The following is a 22,670-nucleotide window of genomic DNA, read 5'->3' on the forward strand; positions in this document are numbered from 1 at the left end:
ATAAAAGAAACTATAATATTAATAGCGGAAATGTGTGTGTGTGTGTGTGTGTGTGTGTGTGTGTGTGTGTGTGTGTGTGTGTGTGTGTGTGTGTGTGTGTGTGTGTGTGTGCGTTATGACACCTTTAGGAGTGCCTTCTGAAGAGCAGATTCAATCAGGCGTGAGTGTTGGGCGGTCGGAAGGTGGTGAGGGGAGTGGGGGACCGAAGTGGTGAGGTGGAGCCAACGTGGAGGAACGACGGCTAGGGAAAGGATGTGTTGTGCCGGCGATGGGGAGGAGCAATATGGGGAGGGGGAAGGCAGGTAATGGAAAGAGTGATGAGGGTGGGGGAGAACTCTTCGAGGGTGTCGTCATTGGTAGTTTTCAGCATGTTAAGAAACTATTATCAAGTTAAGAGCCTTTTTCCGTTTTACAGGAATAGTTTCCAGGCCAGGAACCTTCAGTGTCTGAGGTTGATGCCCTGTTGAGGTTAACTTAATTCTTTCTTAATCCTTTGACTGCTCTATGACTCCCTTCAAGCTTCATAAAGTGATTTGGTGCAAGGCTAGTGTGTTCTTTATAAAGCTTTCACTCTGACATGGAGCAACTCAAAGGTTTTTAAAGCTACGTTATATTTTTCCTCGGTCAGCTGAATAGACACGTTTACGGTATCACCGAAGTTTTAATTATGAGGCTAAGAAGTTAAACCTGGAACCATATATAATAAGATTATTTCAGATTTGAGTTCATTTATTTATGTGTTTTCCTTGACTGCTTTTTACTGAAATATAGCGTAGAGATGAAAGCATTATTGGATGTTGGATGAATATCAAGAGCGCTGGAGCATGACCAAATTTTCTTACTATAAAAATTTAAATCAGTTTAATTCAGGCTTTAATATCTGCGTTTGCCTTATTTATTTCCTTCTCTGTAACATCATATAAAGATATCTCGACAACACTGGGTACATGCCAAGACTCGCTGGAGCCGCGATTTCCTGAGAAGGACACGCGTGTGATAACAATACAAAAACACGAGACTCCAAAAGAGCTACAAAGTCTTAAGGTAAATGGGAGAACACAAGGTCTCGCTTCGCAGTGAAGGCGCCGGTAGCCATGTTTTTTTCTCTCTCTTTTTCTTTTCTTAATAGAATATTTCGAAACAGTAACTTGAAATTCTTGGAGAAATCCAAAAGGGTAAGTTTCATTTGATTCTTGTAGAGTCACGGCGGGAAGAAATTTTCGTTTCAGTTACATCTTTTACTTTAGAACAGACAGTTTTGCATATTTTGATGAAGATATGACAGCATTTAGTAGACGCAAAATATTGCACATTCAGAAAATCTAATTCAATTGATGTAGAAACACTTCGACAGGCTTCTAGAGGTGGTGACAGAGAAACCTGGAATGAAAGCAAACTCACAGAGAAGGAGGGTTCGACGTGATTAGTTTGAGCTAGGGAGAGAAAAAATTCCACGAACAGGTCTTCCACACCATCACCGAAGAAAATTATCTAAAGTTTTAAGGATTTCCTTAGAATCGAGCCAAGTGTTTGTCCCTTTCGTTCCCTTGTTTTAATGGTCTTTGTCAGTTGAGAGTGCGCAGCTAGCCAGACGAGAAGGAGATGGAGGAGGAAGTAGAGTACGAGAAGTGGGCAGGAGACAAGAGAGATAGAGAAAGAAGAATATATTGAAAAAAAGTCAGTCAGTCATTGGAAGTCCTACTTTTTGTCTTTGATCCAGAAAGAGTCGAGATATCACGTCAGCCACAAAAGACAGTGGCGAGTGGGTATGAAAGGTGGAGGATTCATTCAAATAGGAGTAGAGTGATGATTAAATGGAATTAAAAGGTGCATATCTAGGTACGTATGGAGAGAGAGAGAGAGAGAGAGAGAGAGAGAGAGAGAGAGAGAGAGAGAATCATAATATTCTCATTTCATAGTAGTGTGTGTGTGTGTGTGTGTGTGTGTGTGTGTGTGTGTGTGTGTGTGTGTGTGTGTGTGTGTGTGTTTAATAGCAATGCCCGAAAATTGTTCGTGAAATTGCTGGCGCTAAAACTCGTTTCCCAATATCCCGCCTCGAATTGAATTACCATCATTTATGACATAATATTATTTTTGTTTAGCTTATTTGTGAGTTGTTTACGTGGAATTACTCTCAATGTCTGTTATGACGGTGCGGGCTGCTTGCCGCCCTGCCACTACCCTGGAAACACTCCACCCTTGACCTGAGCAACACAGGTAAGTCACTGACATTATCAGAGAACGGTGCAATTGTGTGTGCTACTGATAATAGCGGATTCACCAGGTCAGTAGGTCAGTTCAATCAGAGCAGTTCCGTTAAAAGCATCTCCTAACCTGGACTGTATATAAACAAAATCAGTCTTTCCTCTATTCTCAGCTACTTACATTCAGAACAGTATATCTAATTACATTATTCCGCACATCGCAGTTAAGCAGTGTGTGAGTCAGTCATTCAGTCACTCAGTCAGCATTGATTATTAGGATGGTAACTGTATAAATTAATCTGGAAATATAATTCTTTACTGATTGCATATTGTTTGGCGGCTCATTATTAATACTGTCCAGTGAGATGTGAGCTTAAGAAAAGCGAGAAGGGAAGGACAAGTGGAATTGCATAGGAATACTTAATTATGAAAGACAGATACTAAAAGAAAGTCTATATCTCCTCCTCCTCCTCCTCCTCCTCCTCCTCCTCCTCTTTCAATGTACTGATGCATTATATATATATATATGGAAAAATATAACAAAATATAAGAAGAAATAGAGTAATGGTAGAAAGCAAGTCAATAATATAAGGAGAGTAAGTGTCGATGAGAGCGGAAAAGTCAAAATTTACCAGAACAAGTTAAGAAGTCGAAGCGGAGAAATCTGTTGACAAATCCATTGAATAATGGAGCATAGTTAAGTGCAAGATGATCAAAGCAGTGAGTGAATTTGACTGTCTGTAATGAATGGTTTAGGAGCAAAAATAGGAGCTTCAGTCATCGAGTGCAAGGAATGAGTATAGGTAAAGTGATCAGAAGTGGAATGAGTAAGAAATGTAGAAAGAAAGGTATAGCGAGGAGGTGCGCGTAAAACTATGAAAAGGAAAGCTGGACATAATTTGAAAGAAAAACAATCATCATATGATTTTAAGATAGTTATGCATACATACACTAAATGACTATCAACAAAAAGTCATCACATATCAACATCTATCAATATTAAACCTACTCTTTTAACTTATTACAATATCTCACCGTCGTTGTTTAGTATATCCCTCTTCAGTATGTTTGAACACAAACAGCCATTTATTACCATCTAACATTAATTTGTCACTTTTCTACATTTGTAAAGTCAAACCATCGATTATAATTTATCAACATGTCAGCAATAATCTGTCATTCATTACTCTTATTAACACCAAACCTTCACATCTCAACTCTCATTTACACCGAACACTCACTTTTGCACATTCCATTCCCTTCATCCGACGACACTGGCTTTGATTAACGGTAACACAATCAGATAACGAAAGAAACAAACAAGTTCAAGTCACAATTGCACACATTACCATTGTTTCATTATACCCTTGCCTTCTCTTTCTCTCTTTTGTATCCCAAGACCATTTCCTTCAAGTACCTAACTCATTATCGTTCACCACCCCGTCATCTCTCAGTAATTTGACTCCCTGAGGAAATTAGTCAAGTTGGAATGTGCGGGTTCGTCATACATGTGTAATTTAATAAACCTGGTTACGAGTATTATTTTTTTTTTCTCTTATTCAAATAATATCTTTCATTCGTCTCATAAAATTCCTCTCTTGCCTGCAAGTGTCAGCTGCAGATTTCATTTCCAAGGTGTATGCGAAAATAAATCGGGAATATGTTGCTCTACGCTCCACACCAATGAAATACTATACACCTATGCTATTACCAATACAGCGCATCGGACATTCTCTCTCTCTCTCTCTCTCTCTCTCTCTCTCTCTCTCTCTCTCTCTCTCTCTCTCTCTCTCTCTCTCTCTCTCTCTCTCTCTCTCTCTCTCTCTCTCTCTCTCATGCCCGAAACGTTGCCAGTTCGCCCTTAACTCACAGCATTTTGTGGGCAGGAGAAATAGCAGTCTCTCGTGACTCCACTCGGCGTATTATGAAGTCGTTGTTGGGACGCCATAACTCAACATTAGGAGTCTCTCTCTCTCTCTCTCTCTCTCTCTCTCTCTCTCTCTCTCTCTCTCTCTCTCTCTCTCTCTCTCTCTCTCTCTCTCTCTCTCTCTCTCTCTCTCTCTCTCTCTCTCTCTCTCTCTCTCTCTCTCTCTCTCTCTCTCTCTCTCTCTCTCTCTCTCTGTGTGTGTGTGTGTGTGTGTGTGTGTGTCCATTACCTGTACACAGGAGTAACGGAGGCATTCTTGTACCAAAGGACGAGCAGCACAGGCTCCTCTGGGTTGGGTGAAGTGATGTGACAGGGCAGACGAGCCGTGGACCCTCGTACCGCTGTCACCGCCACCAGTGTTCCTGCAAGGTAAAATACACGAGTGTTATTGATACTGTGATTGTTGTTGGTTTCATTACCTTTTTTTCCAATTACCGAAGATAAAGCAGGGGAAAAGTGACAAGTTTTTGTGTTAGAGGGATAATCCAGTTCTTTAATCAGATATTTTATTGCTATTATTCTTAGTAATAGTAGTAATAATAGTATTAGTATTATTATTAGTAGTAGTAGGAGTTACAATACATTTTTTATTCATAGTTCAGCATTTGGCTATCATGATTATCTTCCCAATCATCATTTTCATCCCTTCCATGACCACTACCACCACCATCACATCCACCTCCACCACCACAACCTCCACCACCTCCACCACCACCACCACCACCACCACCACCATCGCCACCACCCCCCTCCTGTTATCATCGCCAAACCATTCAGTCCGACTGGGGAAAAAAGGACGCGGCGCATTTGTCCAGCACTGTTATTTTCCATCGTTATATTACACTCATAATTAACAAGTGTGGGCTGCGGATTGTGTGCTTATTTTTCTCATAGCGTATTTTTTAGCGTACCTCTATTTTAATTGGCGTGTAGCCCTCCTGTATAAATGCGTGAGGGGCGCAGGTTTGAGGTAGGGAGCTTAGGAAAGTGAGAAAAATATAATTTTTGAAGTCTTTTTTTTTCATTCTGTAATTGATATAGAAAATCTAGTACCAAATTAAGAGATTTTTCCTTTCATACAAAATGTAAACGAAAACTTGTAGTGTTGTACTTTATTGCATGACAAGGTTATTTACAGGACTTTTTTCCACTAAGTAAGTAGTTTGGTAATACCAGCATTAGACAACAGATGATAGTCCATTAATTTGGATAGACTGACGATTGTGTTCTTCACTACCCCACAAACTTCTGGTTAGTTTCATATAACCATGAAGTTTTCTTACGTTCATCCAGAAGTAGGGTTTCTTATTCTATTTGTGTGGTTTGCCGTGATTGGAGGGATGGCATGGCTTGCTGATGATGAAGCGAAACGATCATTGTGAGAAATCTGGTCTAATGAATCTAATCACAATAAAGAAAAATTAACTTCAAATAAGGAAAAAGAGCTGTAAAAAATTATTGAAAAAATAAAAATGAGCTTCCTCACGAAAAACATTAATTTCAGAAATAAAAAATAAATTGATCTCTAAAAACAAAAATTACTCTCATCCTGGAAAAATACTAATCAACCTGATCATATCACGGAAAATGAAAACTACTTGATGACCAAATAAAATACAGAATATAATTTATAAATTAACTTTATTTAGGAAAGCAAAAATTTACCTGATGACGGACGGATATTAATCAACTTGATTATGGAAAAACAGCACCAACAACAATAAAATCTGAAATGTGACAGCAGTACGTAAATGTAACACATATATGATAGTGTGAACTAAAACATAATACAAGCTACGAACATCGTAAATACTATTCAGTTTAGTGTTATGTATGTTAACCTCACACATCAACAACAGAAAAACACCTGCAATGACTTGAAGAAAATTTGTTGTGTTTGGAACGCGTGACAAAGACGCCTAGAGGTGAGTGGCGGGAAGTAAACATGCATTTGATTTGTTGAGTTATCGTTTGAAATTGTGGCATATGTTAGCACGCTTTAAATATGTCGCACTCGCTTTCAATATATTCACTGCAAGTAGTTTTAGTAGTAACTGTAATCCTATGTAAAATGATCCCTACCCTACCTGCCTTACGAATGCAATTGCTTCATGATTTCCACTTGCTACAGTAAAGGCGAAGTGACAAGGATTTCAAGCTTAACACTTCCTTTGTGATAACTGCCTTTCAGCCTCATTTGTACTGTACAGTTATAAGTTGTCTACAAAAACTCTCTCTCTCTCTCTCTCTCTCTCTCTCTCTCTCTCTCTCTCTCTCTCTCTCTCTCTCTCTCTCTCTCTCTCTCTCTCTCTCTCTCTCTCTCTCTCTCTCTCTCTCTCTCTCTCTCTCTCTCTCTCTCTCTCTCTCTCTCTCTCTCTCTCTCTCTCTCTCTCTCTCTCTCTCTCTCTCTCTCTCTCTCTCTCTCTCTCTCTCTTTCTCCATGTATTTCGCTCTATGCTAGAGAAAATTAGCATGTCGTTTTCTTTATACTTCTGTTTTTTTTTGTTTGTTTATTTTTGCTATTGATATCTTTTTCTTTTCATTTTTCGATAATTAGTGTCCCCATATTTTTCTTCCTCCTTTTCTTCTTCTTCTTCTTCTTCTTCTTCTTCTTCTTCTTCTTGTTCTTGTTGTTGTTCTTCTTCTTCTTTTTCTTCTTCTTCTTCTCCTTGTGAATATGTTATTGATATTGATCTCCCTCGCATATGCGTACAAAATTAGCCAAAACAAGAGCCATGACAACATAAAAAAGACAAACAAGTACATACTTCCATCAATGCACAATGCTGAAATGACACACAGTTCAATAGAATGACAATGCTTCCTCCATACATACACTCCCTTCACTTCTTCAAACCTACGTACGTATGTCACTAATTTAGACTCCAGCACGACACGGAAACTCAAACCGATTACCCTCCCCTGCACTCCCATTCCCCCTTCCCCCACGTCCCGATCTATAGGGAATTTAATTTTGAAGGTTCTGCTGCAGAGTAATGACCTGTTGCTATCGTTGGCCCTTTGTGTTCCTCGGTAAGCCAATCACTGCGTCGGGTTTCTTACGGAATGAAGCCTTTGTTGCCCGAGTCTTGGAAAAGATTAGTTAGACCTGAGAGGAAAGGCAAGGCTAGGTAGGGACGAGGAAAATATAAACTTAAAGGTATAACAGTAAATAATTGTATGAAAAACTGTTGATTGAATATTATATGAGTTTTTCACCGTAATTTGCTTTTTGGGGTCATAATTGGTTTCATATCGCACACATGCACACACAAATACACACACACACACACACACACACACACACACACACACACACACACACACACACACACACACACACACACACACACACACACACATCCTCCAAAGCATCTCCCTAATAGTTAGTAAATACAGATAATGCCTACGTCCGTACCGCGTCTCTTGCTTCAGACTGGGCAGAGCCATTCATATCAACAAGCCTCGTGAGTCAACAAATCTATGTTTGTTTTTTTTCTTCATGTTCTTTTTATGCCCTTCTTTTCCTTGCAGTCTTCCTACATACTATTATATCAAGCTTGATTTGGGACTAGGAAGTAATTTATTTTATCTTGCATTGTTCAGGTATATACTATGCATTATATATGTATGTAGGTATGTTTGTATGTTGGATATGAATGTCTGTGTGGCAATAGTGGTGTATCTCTCTCTCTCTCTCTCTCTCTCTCTCTCTCTCTCTCTCTCTCTCTCTCTCTCTCTCTCTCTCTCTCTCTCTCTCTCTCTCTCTCTCTCTCTCTCTCTCTCTCTCTCTCTCTCTCTCTCTCTCTCTCTCTCTCTCTCTCTCTCTCTCTCTCTCTCTCTCTCTCTCTCTCTCTCTCTCTCTCTCTCTCTCTCTCTCTCTCTCTCTCTTCTTGCTTTAGATGAAATAGTGTAGCAATATAGCTTATCACAAACAATCTCGTAAAAGCAGAAAGGTCTGTTCCGTTCGTTCTTTCTTTATTTTCCTTTGTATTCCCACTCTTCCCTACACACTCCATGCTGCAGCTGAGCTCCTCTCTCCTCCATTTCACCTCGACTCTTTTCCCCGGCCTGAGTGGTAGACGTGTAGGTTTGAGGGGACTCACACTCCCCTCCTCCAAGTGTCCTCTGCTGACTGGCTGGTCCACCTTTATAGAATTGGTCTTCATCTTATTTTTTTTATTATTTCCTTTACAAACTGATCATTTACAGGATTCACATGCACTATATACGCAGTGAATTATTATCATTATTTGAGCGTTGGCCACCTTGGAGCGCTATCATTGTGAATTTAATATATGTTTCTGGTTTTGAATATTACTGTATTGGTTGAGGGATTCCACACTTGAGCATCCTGCGCCATTATATTCTGCAATATAATTCAGAAAACGAATCGTAGACATTTTTATTCATTCTTATTCGTAAACACGACCAGAGCGGAAAAAAATAGCAAATCTTTTCTTTCTTTTATTTTCATTTTTCTCTTTTTTTTATAGCCATGCAAAAATATGTTAAATACACTGCAGTTTAAATACAGTATTCATAACTATGCGAGTTTTCATTTACTTTACATTTATTCTTATTTTGTAACACTTCCGGGATACGAAACTAAATAAATCCTATTCCTTTATTCTTCATTTTCCTGTATTAAAAAAAATCATGGAAAAGATACGCTAAATGAATAAGATACAGACACAGAATTTCATAAATGACAGGAGCCATGAACACCCTTACTAGCCGAGATTCAGGCAAAACATGCGTTAAAAAATAGGTATTGTCATAATTTTTTAATATTATAAGATGACAGAGTGGATTTGTGTTGAAAAGGGATTACATCTTCTGAACTAATAACATGCTACACCTACCCACCGTGTCGTCCTTAACCTCCTCTCAGTTGTCAGGTTTTGTTAGCAGACTCAGGTGACTTAAGATTCAGAGAAAGCATAATACGGTAAATATTAATGCAAAAGTTTATTTGACGTATGTGTGCTGTTGTTGGCACTTCAAATATCTACGAAATATACCTGAAATATTTACATGTCCATTTTTATTTCGAGGTCTAATACAGACTATACAGGCAACCGATTAAGTCTTCTCTTCGTATATAAATCACCAAAAGGGAGAGGGGACGTCCAGTTGTAAGACCCGTACTGTATCACATGCCAGAATATGCGAAAAAAAATACATTCCTTAAATTCTTGCAGTCTCTATGTCCACGATATATAGGACAGCCAAATAATGCTTCGCTTCAAGTTCTATTTCACTCGTGGGAGCGTGGATGTGGTGGCCAGTCCGTCTTCTTATTCACATGTGTATTCCTGTCTGTCTGTGTGAAGTTTTTGCCTCTACTATCACACACCTATCAGAGAATGGACAGTGTGAGTTATTATAGACAGCCTTGTAAAGATATAGTTCATAGTTATTTGTTTTTCTTTTGTGCTGGTTTGTGTGTGTCAGTGCATGTAGGAGCCTCGTTTGCCTCTCAGTCTGGCTGTCTGTCCTGTGGTCACGCGTGTTATGTCTACATTGAGGTGCGTCACATGTCTCGCCTGTTCACGACGTTCATACATATTCCACTCAGTTAATTGCGCCTACACACCTGCCACCTAGACACACACACACACGTATACACACACACACACACACACACACACACACACACACACACACACACACACACACACACACACACACACACACACACACACACACACACACACACATTCACATTCATACATGCAACTATTCCTTTAGTTAACTGGTTGGCTAGTTGCTTAGTTCAGTTGTGTTCTTGGAAAATAAAAATATTGCAGAGAAATATGAAGACAATGTATATTTACTATTTCCTACCTACGTACCTACCCACAAACACACACACACACACACACACACACACACACACACACACACACACACACACACACACACACACACACACCTAAAACTACACTCTACATTACCCACGTTCAATAATTACCTCCCTTCAACCCACATCTTCAGACCATCTCTTCTAACCCCACTTCTTATCCATCACTTGCCTCATCCCACCCTTGCCTATTCATCTCCTCCCCTAACCACAATCTCCACCGTGCCTCTCCCCTTCCCCATCACTCCTCAAGCCTCTTTGGAATACCCACATTTTCCTGAGACAACACGGCAAGGTTTTTTTTTATTCGCAATCCTTTCTCCTTTCCTGCCGTTTATTTTTGAGCTGAGGGAGACTGAGGAAGGATGACAAGAAACGAGGGAGACAAGAGAGAGAGAGAGAGAGAGAGAGAGAGAGAGAGAGAGAGAGAGAGAGAGAGAGAGAGAGAGAGAGAGAGAGAGAGAGAGAGAGAGAGAGAGAGAGAGAGAGAGAGAGAGAGAGAGAGAGAGAGAGAGAGAGAGAGAGAGAGAGAGAGAGAGAGAGAGAGAGAGAGAGAGAGAGAGAGGTGACATTAGGAAGAAAACATAAAGAAATTGATTGAAGGAAAAGAGAAATAAGGAAATAGTGAATGGAACCAAGATTTGAGATATGTACGTGAATTTTGTGATGGCTATGGAAGGACACACAAGCCAATAACAACACATGCTATAGAGAGATCTCACTGTGTTTCCCGGCGTGTACTCTAAGTAAAAAAGATTAAAACAACTTTCATTCACGTCCAGTTGCCCAAATATATGCCAGCCTTCAGGTTCATAATTGACACGTTCTACATACAGAAGAAGGATAAAAAACACACATATACGAAAACATGTCAAATCACTTCGTCCAGAAAAGAAGAAAAGCTTTTATCGTGTATGTATGCGTGTAAGAATCATACATATTTATTATTCAAACTGAAAACACAAGAAAATATTACTTGATCCCCTGACAAAATATTCCACTACAAGTTCAGCAAATGTCACACCCTCGGACTATCTTAATAAAGCATGACATTGCACGCATCCCTGGGTGTTGATTTATACAGGGAGTAAAAGAACGCGTGAAGGCAAAGAAGTGTGCCGAAGGTAAAGTAATACAGGCTGGAGGAAAGAGAGGGAGTGGCGAGAAGCATTCTAATCAGAAGTACAAACCGATACATAGTCAAAGCAAATGAGTAGTTGTAATGTTTGGAGAACAGAGAAACGAGAATATTGAAGAACAAGAAAAAATTGAGAAAGAAAAACAAGAAATATAAGAACAGAAGAGACGGAAGAAGAGGAGAAAGAGGAAAAGTAAATAAGAAATGAAAAAGAACAACAACGACAAAAACTAAATCAACAAGAACAACAATAACAACAAGGCAAATATGAAGACAAAGAAAAAGAAAACACAACACAACAGAGGCCACAAGGTGAACAAGCAGAAACAGACGCGTTGTCCCTTGCGAGAAAGAGGAAGAGGAGGAATAGAAGAGAATAAAAGGAGTAGCAGTAGTCAGAAAAGCAAGAAGAGGAAGAGGAGGACGAGGAAGAAGAGGAGTACGAGGAAGAAGAGGAGGAGGAGAAGAGGAAATCAAATTGAAGGAAGCGACAGGCAAAGGAGCGCAACTGAATACGAATCACGCGTGGAGGTGGTGGTTGTGTTTGAAAGCTGGCGGTGGCTGACTGACGGAGGCCTGGAGCTGCTGACGAGGCTGACGGGGCTGCAGGAGGCCAATGTAGCGCTGCATGAGAATGATTCAGATTGACGTTAATTAAATCCCAGCCTCTATCATTATTTTTCTCTCTGTTATTACATATGGTAGTGTGTGTGTGTGTGTGTGTGTGTGTGTGTGTGTGTGTGTGTGTGTGTGTGTGTGTGTGTGTGTGTGTGTGTGTGTGTGTGTGTGTGTGTGTGTGTGTGTGTGTGTGTGTGTGTGTGTGTGTGTGTGTGTGTGTGTGTGTGTGTGTGTGTGTGTGTTTGTTTGCTTCCATGCGTTTCTCTGCTAGTCCATCTCTCTTTTTTCCTCCATGTGTCTGTTTCCGTGCTTATTCTCTCTCTCTCTCTCTCTCTCTCTCTCTCTCTCTCTCTCTCTCTCTCTCTCTCTCTCTCTCTCTCTCTCTCTCTCTCTCTCTCTCTCTCTCTCTCTCTCTCTCTCTCTCTCTCTCTCTCTCTCTCTCTCTCATATCTCACCCCATCCATCCTTCCTAGCCTCCTTCCTTTCCAGTCCCACCTCAATCAACCCTTTCCTCTTCCCTTTCCCTCATTATTTTCCACACTATCTCCTTCATCAGCTCTCTCTCTCTCTCTCTCTCTCTCTCTCTCTCTCTCTCTCTCTCTCTCTCTCTCTCTCTCTCTCTCTCTCTCTCTCTCTCTCTCTCTCTCTCTCTCTCTCTCTCTCTCTCTCTCTCTCTCTCTCTCTCTCTCTCTCTCTCTCTCTCTCTCTCTCTCTCTCTTGCATCCATGGCATCAGCACAAGCACGAAATATTCTCATTAAAGTGTATGTGTGTTTGTGTGTGTGTGTGTGTGTGTGTGTGTGTGTGTGTTTAACGTATTTATTACTATGTGTATTTCTTCTACTTTCTCTATAGCTACGATATTTGCCGTTATTCTTAAATGTCCTGCTGCCATATAACTATAGCACCACCATCACCACCTCCACTACCGTCACCACCTCCATCACCACTATCACCACCATCAACAACAACAGCAAGAAATTAGCTAATATACTGTTTTTGTTAATTATCCAGTGATCTTTTTCTTCTTGCCAGCTTTGTTGCAACTTCTACTTTCCTTATCCTCTTTCTTATCACTATTGAATCTTCCGTTGTTATCATTGCTTACCTTTTATTGCTACAATTAATGTTACCATCAGATTTTTATTTGTCGAAAATGTTAATTGTATCGTATTATCTGCGCGAATATTGTTACTACATATATATTTAGAATACAAAACAATATAGATAGCGAAGAAAGAAAGCAATAATGTAAATAGTTAGTATGCTGGCACATAGCAACTCTTTTATAGTATTATATATATTTCTCTATCTATAGCAATTTGTCCATTCCTTTTTTTCTATCCCTAAACTCATCTATTATTTTTCTTTTTATTCGGTATTAACAACTTCATTACTGAGTCTATCCCCGTATTGGATGTTTGTGTCGTAGTTCACTATCTCTCTCTTAGGGCTTGGAGAGGCTGGTAATGGTCCTAGTGCGTCTTTAACACTAAGACCACTTCGGTAAAGTGAGGCACAGTCACTGCAGTGTAGAGTCTGGAGACGTTATGCCAACTCACCCCGAGGCTACTCGTGTCCTAGATTCAAAGTTTCTCTCTCTCTCTCTCTCTCTCTCTCTCTCTCTCTCTCTCTCTCTCTCTCTCTCTCTCTCATTTTTTCACTTTTTTTATTCTTTCCACACTTCATATCTTCTAGCATATAGATAAACAATGTCAAATGGTGGTCTGTAGTGATAAAGAACGTCATGTCAGTACACATCGACACTGGCTTTACTGATCGATCTTTAACGCCTTAAGAATAAACGTTGACACTGGAGACAGATTCTATATCTATTACTTTGTAGAGTGTTCTGACAGATAAAAGACATAAACATTTTCAGCATAAACAGTGAGAGATATATCAGTCCGTGGCAGTTAAGTTCATATACTGTGGCTGTCGTTTTTCTGACTCATTAAATGGTACAGCAATTCTACCACAACCAAACGCCATCACTACCTTCATAACCACCAACTCTTACTGACCTGCCCATCATCACCACAACCACCACCACCACCACCACTGCGACCCTAACCCTACCTAGTAAAGTGAACTTCCCGTAAGATGAAGTTCGCTCAAGGGGCACCACAGGGCTGGGGGCAAGGGACCTGGGGAACTATACACCAAAGTTATAAGTATCGGCCTCCGTGCTCTGTGGCTCTCAGGTGGGCTGCTGCAGGGGCGGGAAGGAGGGAGGGCGTCTCATACCACCTGGCCGATCCCTTCCACTCCATTCCTCCTACTCTGCTGTTCATGGAACCCTACCCGTCTGCTTGCCTGGTTGCCTGCTTGCCTGCCTACCTGCCTGCTTACTCTTGGTCAGCTGTTGCTGCTATTTCCTGTTGTTCTGTCGTTGGGTCGAAGAAGCTTGAGAGTGCCTAGTTCGGCTCTCAAGAGGGAAAGACCGGAGTTTTGCCTTTTGCATGTTGGACTGGTACATACGCGTGGCGACTTGCACGAACACTCGGAGTTTAGAGTTTTTCTGCTGTGACCTTCAACATTTTTTTTCCTCGGTTTTGTCCGGTTTTATTTTTCGAGTGTGGTGGCAGGCGTGTGGCAGCTGTCGCCGTTGTCGCTTACATTAGAGTGCAGGTGAAATTAGAACTATTTTTCTCGTGCAATGTTGCAGTTAATCAAAAAGATAATTATGGATAGGATTTGATTTAGACGCAATATTTCCTTTTGTGCTAAAACAAAGCAATCAAGTCTTAATTGCAGTGAAATAAAAATAGCTCTTAATTATTTCAATGAACGCGCGAGCAAAAAGAATCTGGATTAGAAAGAAAAGAGATAGTTTGCCAGGGAGTTATTTTATTCTATTGTGTGAATATGTCGATCCAGTATTCCACGTACCCGCTACTTTTCCCTTTTGACTGAATTCTCCACGAGTTTTCCCTCTCTCCGGGAAGCCACAAGTCCACTCATTAACTTTGAGCTACAGGTTAATGAGGCCGGAGGGCGAGAGGGTGAGAGGGAGGGATTAGGGCGCTTGGAGCTGGCAAGTAAGAGGCAGAGTAGGAGGAGGAGGAGGAGGAGGAGGAGGAGGAGGAGCGAGCAGGTCCTGATTACCAAGGAGCTGTCGGGGTTCCAGGGAGAGCGGAGAGCAAGACTGATGAAAGGAAGGGAAATTATGTGCTTAGCCTCCTGCCTTCACTATCAAGCGGTGAAGCGTCTTGAGGCTGACTGGCAGAAAAATCGCTTGAAAAAAAAAAAACTCTTGGTTATCAGAGGGCTGCGGGAGGAGAGATATTTTTTTCAACGCATTATCATAGTGAAATGTTGCACCGTAAGAAGACAGTGCATGCTGGATATTAATAGGATGTAGAGAAAAAAAAATCTGGTTTAAGATTATATATGGTAGTTTTGTGCAGTTTGAAGTGAATGGAAGTTTCTATGATAATGAGAATAAGGAGAGAAAGAGAACTTTTTATCTTACCAACAGGAGGAAAATTATAGTTGGCATGCCATTTCTAAAGCAACCATGGTGAATTTAAGCTGTACAAGAACAGTAGATTTAAGATTCTAAGAATAAGCAGAAAGCAGCGTAATTTGAACACCGTACATGAGGAGAGACTGTTTCTGCAAGCCAAGATATGATGAAAATTTAGATGCAGATGAAATTAGTGCATTGTAGATTATAAAAAGTTATATGAAACATCTTATCATGACCACCACGCAGAAGAACGTCATAAGTAAGAAGGCAAGGGGAGATATGATGAAGATTTAGTTTTCCTCCACATCAAATTCGTACTTTTAATACTGTAAAAGAATAGAGAAGGGAATTATTGCAGCACAGTGGAAGTAAGCCTCTTATAAGGTTTTGTGATAATTAGGGGAAATCCTCGCCAAAGTTTTACGTGTACTTAATAATTTGCGGCAAGTTACCTCTCTCGCGCCATCCTCCGCACAGTTTCAGTTAGGCAGCTGGATATTTTTCTCGGATGCATTCTATTTTTAAACTTAAATTAGCTAATGCAGTTTTATTTTTTTCTCTGCGTTAGGGTGATCACGAGGGTGTTTGTCGAGGTGGAACACGTTATGCCGGTGCTAGGGGAAGGTGTTTGGAGTGGCCAGCACCGGGCCCAGCAAAACAACACGTCCGGGAGTGTCTTCTCTTTCTCCCTCGCTATGTTTTGGGGCCGGAAATGTTCCAAGGGACGAGAATATGCTTCTTGGACATTATTTTCTTCTCTTCCTCTTCTTCCTCTTCTTCTTCTTCTTCTTCCTCTTCTTCCTCCTCCTCCACTACTTCCTAATCCTAATCCTCTTCCTACTCTTGCTCCACATTTTTCTGTGCAACTCTCCACCAAATGATTTTATTCTCTCTCTCTCTCTCTCTCTCTCTCTCTCTCTCTCTCTCTCTCTCTCTCTCTCTCTCTCTCTCTCTCTCTCTCTCTCTCTCTCTCTCTCTCTCTCTCTCTCTCTCTCTCTCTCTCTCTCTACCAAGATAGCAAATATACGCGGATACTAAAGACATTGCTAGTCCTGTCAGAAAAAAAATCCTTAATTCTCTGTTGCTCATTAGAGAGTAATAAGGCTAATATTGGAACAGTCATTAGGCATCATTCTGAACTCTTACAAGAATAAAGATAAGATAAATTTAACCTGGCTATATTCAAATAAATAATTATATATTTAACCTGAAGGATTTAGCAAACAAAAATGAAGGGTCTGAAATGGCGGGGAAGAACCATCTTGCCTCTCATTTTGACATGAGTATATTGTGGTTGGCTGGAGTCCGTAATTCCAGACGCTACATCATTACCGTGCGCACTGAGTCATTACGTCTTCCCCGGCGCGGAAACACAGACCGTGTCACATAATGTTGATACAATTCTCATTAGATCAAATGTGTACAACACATGGTTACCAGATGACTTGTGTGTGTGTGTGTGTGTGTGTGTGTGTGTGTGTGTGTGTGTGTGTGTGTGTGAATGTGTGTGCGTGTACATAGATAAAAAATAAGATATAACTTATAAACTCTACTTCAAGATTAAAATAAAGTGAGGTGTGTGATGCACACTGAATACTGGCATGTTATGATAATAAAAAGAATAACAAGTAGGAGAAGAGGAATTTATTGCAGCATAAAATTCACTGGGTATGTACTGAAGTAGCCTTGATATCTAAAAATATAATGAAAAGCTTTTTGAAAAAAGTCAGTTACTTTTTTCCATTTCAACCAGATACAACTTTGCTTTGATTTTTTTTATTTACAACCTCTATTCAGAGATCAATATATAGGGAAAATTCTGAATTTTTATTTTATATGTGTATTTTTTTACAGAATACAATACTTATGCAAACAAAATGACCCTTACCTCAATGCTCAAAGCATTTCGATCTATCAATAACAGAGTTTGTGAAAATAAAATACTCATTATTTTCACACGATCTTCAACATTTTTCTGTTGAAGTTAAGAAGAAGAATGAAGACAATGTTACGTGGTGGTCTCTCAAACTCAACCACAGTGGAACTTGTCATATTTCTCTTCGAACCACACAGGGCAGGAAAGGAATAGATCTTTTTCTTTTTTCTTTTTTTTTTTTGTTATTCACTGTGACAGATACTATGAAACTAATTATGATTAACGCTTCCATGCATTGACGCCTTCCATCATGAGCGCTTACTTACCAGTAATGTGGAGACCCACGGTGTGAAATTTATGAGCAGATCTGAATAACTAATGAGTGCGAGCTTCAAGTGAAACTGAGTGGATTGCCTTAGACTTGGTGGTTACCATCATCACCATCATCATCACCATCATTGTTGTCATCGAGATGTTTCTGCGAAATTAAGAAGTTCAGCATATTCTCCCTTCCCCAACAGACTTCTTCCTCTCATCTCTATCGCCTACAACATCCCTGATCACCAAATCGAAACTTCACATCTAACCATCCCGATCGAATTCTCTTCCCACTGTGCCTTTTTTCACCATTACATGATAAATCAACATCAGTACCTTTTTGAATTAAAAACTAGTGCAGCAGAGGTCTAAACCGCTTCATTTTTCCATTTCAGCTTTTCGTTGGTAAGCCACATGAGTATTAAAGAGTTAACCCCGCCGCACCGATGGACTGTTGGTAGGGAGCGTTAAATACCTTTCAATATTAACAAACGTCAGGGTTCTCACGCGAGCGGTCAAATCCCAAAATTGCATTTCGTAGCCGTGCAACACGCTATCAGTTGAAAACGCTGTCAAGGTGTCATGCAGAATTTAATTCAGCAACAAAATAATCTACGAGGAAAGCTGGAAATGGGAAAGGTAACAGGTGATACATAAATGTATAGAATCTACATGAAAGGAATGTCGGAAAATACGTTTGTTTAAAAAGTAAAACATGATGGAAGAGGATGTTTTATAGCGTCTCTCAATCATCCGGTAACATTAAAAGTAAGAATTATTAGTGTGGCGGTAAAGTCCAGACAAGAAAACAACACACGGATAAAAATGTGGGACTGATACATTAGTTAAGAGTATGTAGATCACTTTAACTCTTAAATTTTGTAAGTTCTTAAGTCTGAGAGTTTACTCATAATTTGAGAAAGCACTACAAAGTGAAAAGCAGACCTTTTATCGCTTATTGTTTTACGCTCAGTAGAATAACTTAAGTCTATTCAAATATGTAAAGACAATTCCTATCATTGATAATCATGCAAGTTGAGCTGTGAATATACAAAGAAAAAAAACGGAGGAAACATAAGTAAAACTAGTGAAAACAAATGTAACACAAAGCATTTTAATTCTCTCGATTATAAAATAGTAACACGACATATTTGTTTTGAAATCTTCCACATTCTTTCATGCATTCTTTTTTTTTCTTCCTTTTTTATTTTCTTTTTTGCGAAAATGATATAAAACTACGAGCTTTCTAATTAACACTTCAAGATTTCGCTCTGCATACTATTTTTCAAATCAAAAGGAAAAAAATATTAAGTTTTGTGTTCAAATAATGTAATTACAGACAACACATGAAGAACACACGCATGTATACACACACACACACACACACACACACACACACACACACAGAGAGAGAGAGAGAGAGAGAGAGAGAGAGAGAGAGAGAGAGGAGGAGGAGGAGGAGAGGGTAAAGAATGTTCGGTAGTTTGTGTTCTCTTTGCAACTTTCCTGCAAACCATCTCTGCGAACATTTATTTGCTGTGTCAACGTAAAAAATCTCTCTCTCTCTCTCTCTCTCTCTCTCTCTCTCTCTCTCTCTCTCTCTCTCTCTCTCTCTCTCTCTCTCTCTGGCCACTCGTTCGTGAAATGAGCGACACACAAGTACTGGCCCTCACACGCTAAAGACACGCCCACCCTTTCTCACACGATTTATGCTGCCACCTTGAGCCGCTAACTCCTCCTTCTCCTCCTCCTCCACCTCTTCCTCCTCCTCCACCTCTTCCTCCTCCTCCTCCTCCTCCTCCTCCTCCTCCTCCTCCTCCTCCTCCTCCTCCTCCTCCTTATCAATAATTGTCGTAGATTCCTATTTGTTTTTTACTTTAGTGTTGTTAATGTTGTTTTCCTTGTTTTTTTTTCTTTTCATTCTTTATCTCCTTCCTTCTCTATTTTGTTGTCAGCTTTGTTTTTATCATCATCATTATCATCATCATCATCATCATCATCATCATCATCATCATCGTTATCCTTGTGGTCTTCTATTTTTTCTTTCTTATTTTTCTTCTTCTTCTTCTTCTTCTTCTTCTTCTTCTTCTTCTTCTTTTTTCCTCCTCTTCCTCTTTATTCTTCTACTACTTTATTTTCCATCTCTTTCTCCAGCACAAACATCAGTCTCGCATTCCTTTTCTTCTTCTCCACCTCCTCACTCCATCTGTACTTCCTCCTCCTCCTGTTTCCTTATATATATTTTTTCTGTAACATCACTTGGAATACCAGCTCCATTTCTTACTCCTCTTCCTTTTCTGCCTCCTCTTCCTCCTTCTCCTCCTCCTCTAGCCTCTCCACCGTCACTTTACCTCTTCCCGCCACCATATCACTCTTGCCAGAAAACACCGCAATCAGCCACCCTATCAACACTTACGCTTGATGCAGACTCTAACAATACTGTATTTTTTTCTTTTCTGCATCGCCGGGTACTGATAACTGAGGCGCGATTGACAGCAGGTAACTGGTGAAAGAAAGAGAGAGAGAGAGAGAGAGAGAGAGAGAGAGAGAGAGAGAGAGAGAGAGAGAGAGTGTTGGTGTGGTTCTTGGTGTTTTGAGGAGTTGTCGTGAGTTGTGGTAGTTTTGAAGATGGTCTCTCTCTCTCTCTCTCTCTCTCTCTCTCTCTCTCTCTCTCTCTCTCTCTCTCTCTCTCTCTCTCTCTCTCTCTCTCTCTCTCTCTCTCTCTCTCTCTCTCTCTCTCTCTCTCTCTCTCTCTCTCTCTCTCTCTCTCTCTCTCTCTCTCTCTCTCTCTCTCTCTCTCTCTCTCTCTCTCTCTCTCTCTCTCTCTCTCTCTCTCTCTCTCTCTCTCTCTCTCTCTCTCTCTCTCTCTTTCCAGCCCAGCACTTCCTCAGAACCCCCAAAGTCACATGAAGAAAGGCCATACACTAAGGTGCCACAGCTTCACTTGTACCTTTTGTGAGTATAATATGTTGTAAGAAACTACGTGTTTTTTTTAGGCAGAATGTCACCGTGCTCCTATTCATCCACTACCTCCTCCTCCTCCTCCTCCTCCTCCTCTTCCTCCTCCACCTCCTCCTCCTCCTCCTCCTCCTCTTCCTCCTCTTCCTCCTCTTCCTCCTCTTCCTCCTCCTCTTCCTAACTTCACGCCCTCACGCCCACACACTCCCACTATAAACTGCTGTCTCTCCCTTCTCTCCTTCTCTCTTTCTTCCTTTCGCGACCACTGCTGTGTTTTCCTTTCATCTCCTACCTCTTCGCCTCCTCCTCCTCCTCCTCCTCCTCCTCCTTCTCCTTCCCCTCCTCCTCCACCTCTTACTACCTACCAGTCGCCGAGTCACTTGATCTCTCCACAAGTTACTATCCACCCAAAGGTTATATTTCCCCTGGGACGCAGTACAATTTTCAAATATTCCCACCATATCTTGTTCTTCTCCTCTTGCTTTTCTTTTTACGCTTTCCGTCACGGTTTGATAGAGAGAGAGAGAGAGAGAGAGAGAGAGAGAGAGAGAGAGAGAGAGAGAGAGAGAGAGAGAGAGATCTAACCCTTCACTCACAGACTCCCACGCTTTCCCGTAATATCTCTCAAATACTTTCATTCTCTTTCATAGTTCTTCGAATATGCATTCACACATTCCCACTACCACCACCACCACCACCATCACCACCACACCACCACCACTACCAGTACTACTACACCTTTCCTCGTTCGTCGCTTTTAACCACGCCACGTGCAGTTTCAGAAGGAGAGCCTTGTGATAACTGGCTGTGGCTGGCTGGGATTGGTGGGGGAAGGAGCAGACCCAGTCAAATGCAGAGTTAGTAATTACAATCAAATGGCTGCCTCCCTCTCCCTTTCCTTCTCGTTCCTTCCTTGTGCTTCTCCTTCCTCCTCTTTCTCCTTCTAGTTCACGTCCTCTTCTATTCCCTCCTCTGTGCGAAAAGTTACCGTGAATTATTAGAACTCAGTTACTCCTTCATGGTGCTTACTTATTGCTGGGTTGGGCGTAGGAATGAGAGTGCACCTATTAAGGATTTTTTTCTGCTTTCTCTTCGCTTTTCCAATTGCATTTTTCTCGTATTCATTTTTTTTAAACCGTGTGTTGATGTAAGTTTATTTATCTGTGTTTTGTAGGTAAATGTGCGACTGATATAATAGCCAGTGCCCGTTATAAGTCTTATCATGCATATCTTTCTTTTCTTCGTTTTTTCTTCTTTGTCATTTTTTCTTCCTTCACCTCCTCCTCCTCCTCCTCCTCCTCCTCCTCCTCCTCCTCCTCCTCCTCCTCCTCCTCCTCCTCCTCCTCCTCCTCCTCCTCCTCCTCCTCCTCCTCCTCCTCCTCCTCCTCCTCCTCCTTCTCTTCTGTTGAAGCTCAGATTGCAGACTCCTGTAGAACAAACCCAAAAGAATTTTACGGCTATGTGAAATGTAAAGGAGTCTTAGCCTCAACAATTGGTCCACTGATAACAGAAAATAGCAACCAAATAGATAACGAAATAGACATGACAAACACTTTAAACAATTACTTTTCAACAGTCTTCACGACTGAAAATATTCGAGGCATCCTGCCTACAGCGCAGACACATGGCACTACACTGCTTGACTTCACGATAACAGAAAATGAATTCCTCTCCGTCATGAACAACATGAATGTAAATAAGATACTTAGGTCAGGCGAGATATCGCCCAGGCTTTAAAGAAGCAAAAAACTAGCTCATTAAACCACTTACGATTTTATTCAATAAAAGTACAAGCGGGGAAAGTCCCCCTACGAGTGGAAGCTAGCAAATGTCACCCCCATTTTCAAGAAAGGAAATTAATCACTCCCAGCTAATTACAGATCAATCAGTCTTACTTCAGTAGTGTGCAAGCTGCTGGAACCGTTAATCAGAGACAAGATTGTTAAATTTTTGTAAGAAAATAAAATACTGAAAGATTCACAACACTGTTTTAGAAAAGAGCGCTCCTACTTACCGAACCTATTAGACTTTTCTCTAAAGTTTTTAACTCGTATGACGAGACAAAAGCAGTTGATATTATTTATCATGATTTCCAGAAAGCTCTCGGCACTGTCCCAATTATTTTCAAGCCAGTGAAACCTGAAGAGAGTGGTGAGTGGGGAGAAGCCTTCTCCAGTACTGTCATCTATCTCTCACTTCTTTATTGATAGAAGTTGTTACCAAGCAGCCTTGAAAAGACCAATACGTCTGCTGATGTTTGCCTTTCCTTTATATTATTTTGTACTCCTTCTCCT

At 40.6% G+C, this 22,670-nt stretch overlaps 1 protein-coding gene across 3 annotated transcripts in view; it reads right to left on the reverse strand.

The window, feature by feature from the left end:
- Window positions 1-22,670, reverse strand: part of LOC123518176 — a 273,942-nt gene that overhangs the window by 140,372 nt on the left and 110,900 nt on the right. For all 3 annotated transcript variants that reach the window (XM_045278865.1, XM_045278866.1, XM_045278864.1), the window contains exon 3: window positions 4,361-4,493. In XM_045278865.1, coding sequence (XP_045134800.1) covers window positions 4,361-4,493 — 133 coding nt within the window. The remainder of the gene's footprint in view (window positions 1-4,360; window positions 4,494-22,670) is intronic.

This window comes from Portunus trituberculatus, chromosome 43 (assembly GCF_017591435.1).
Source record: "Portunus trituberculatus isolate SZX2019 chromosome 43, ASM1759143v1, whole genome shotgun sequence".
NCBI lineage: Eukaryota > Metazoa > Arthropoda > Malacostraca > Decapoda > Portunidae > Portunus > Portunus trituberculatus.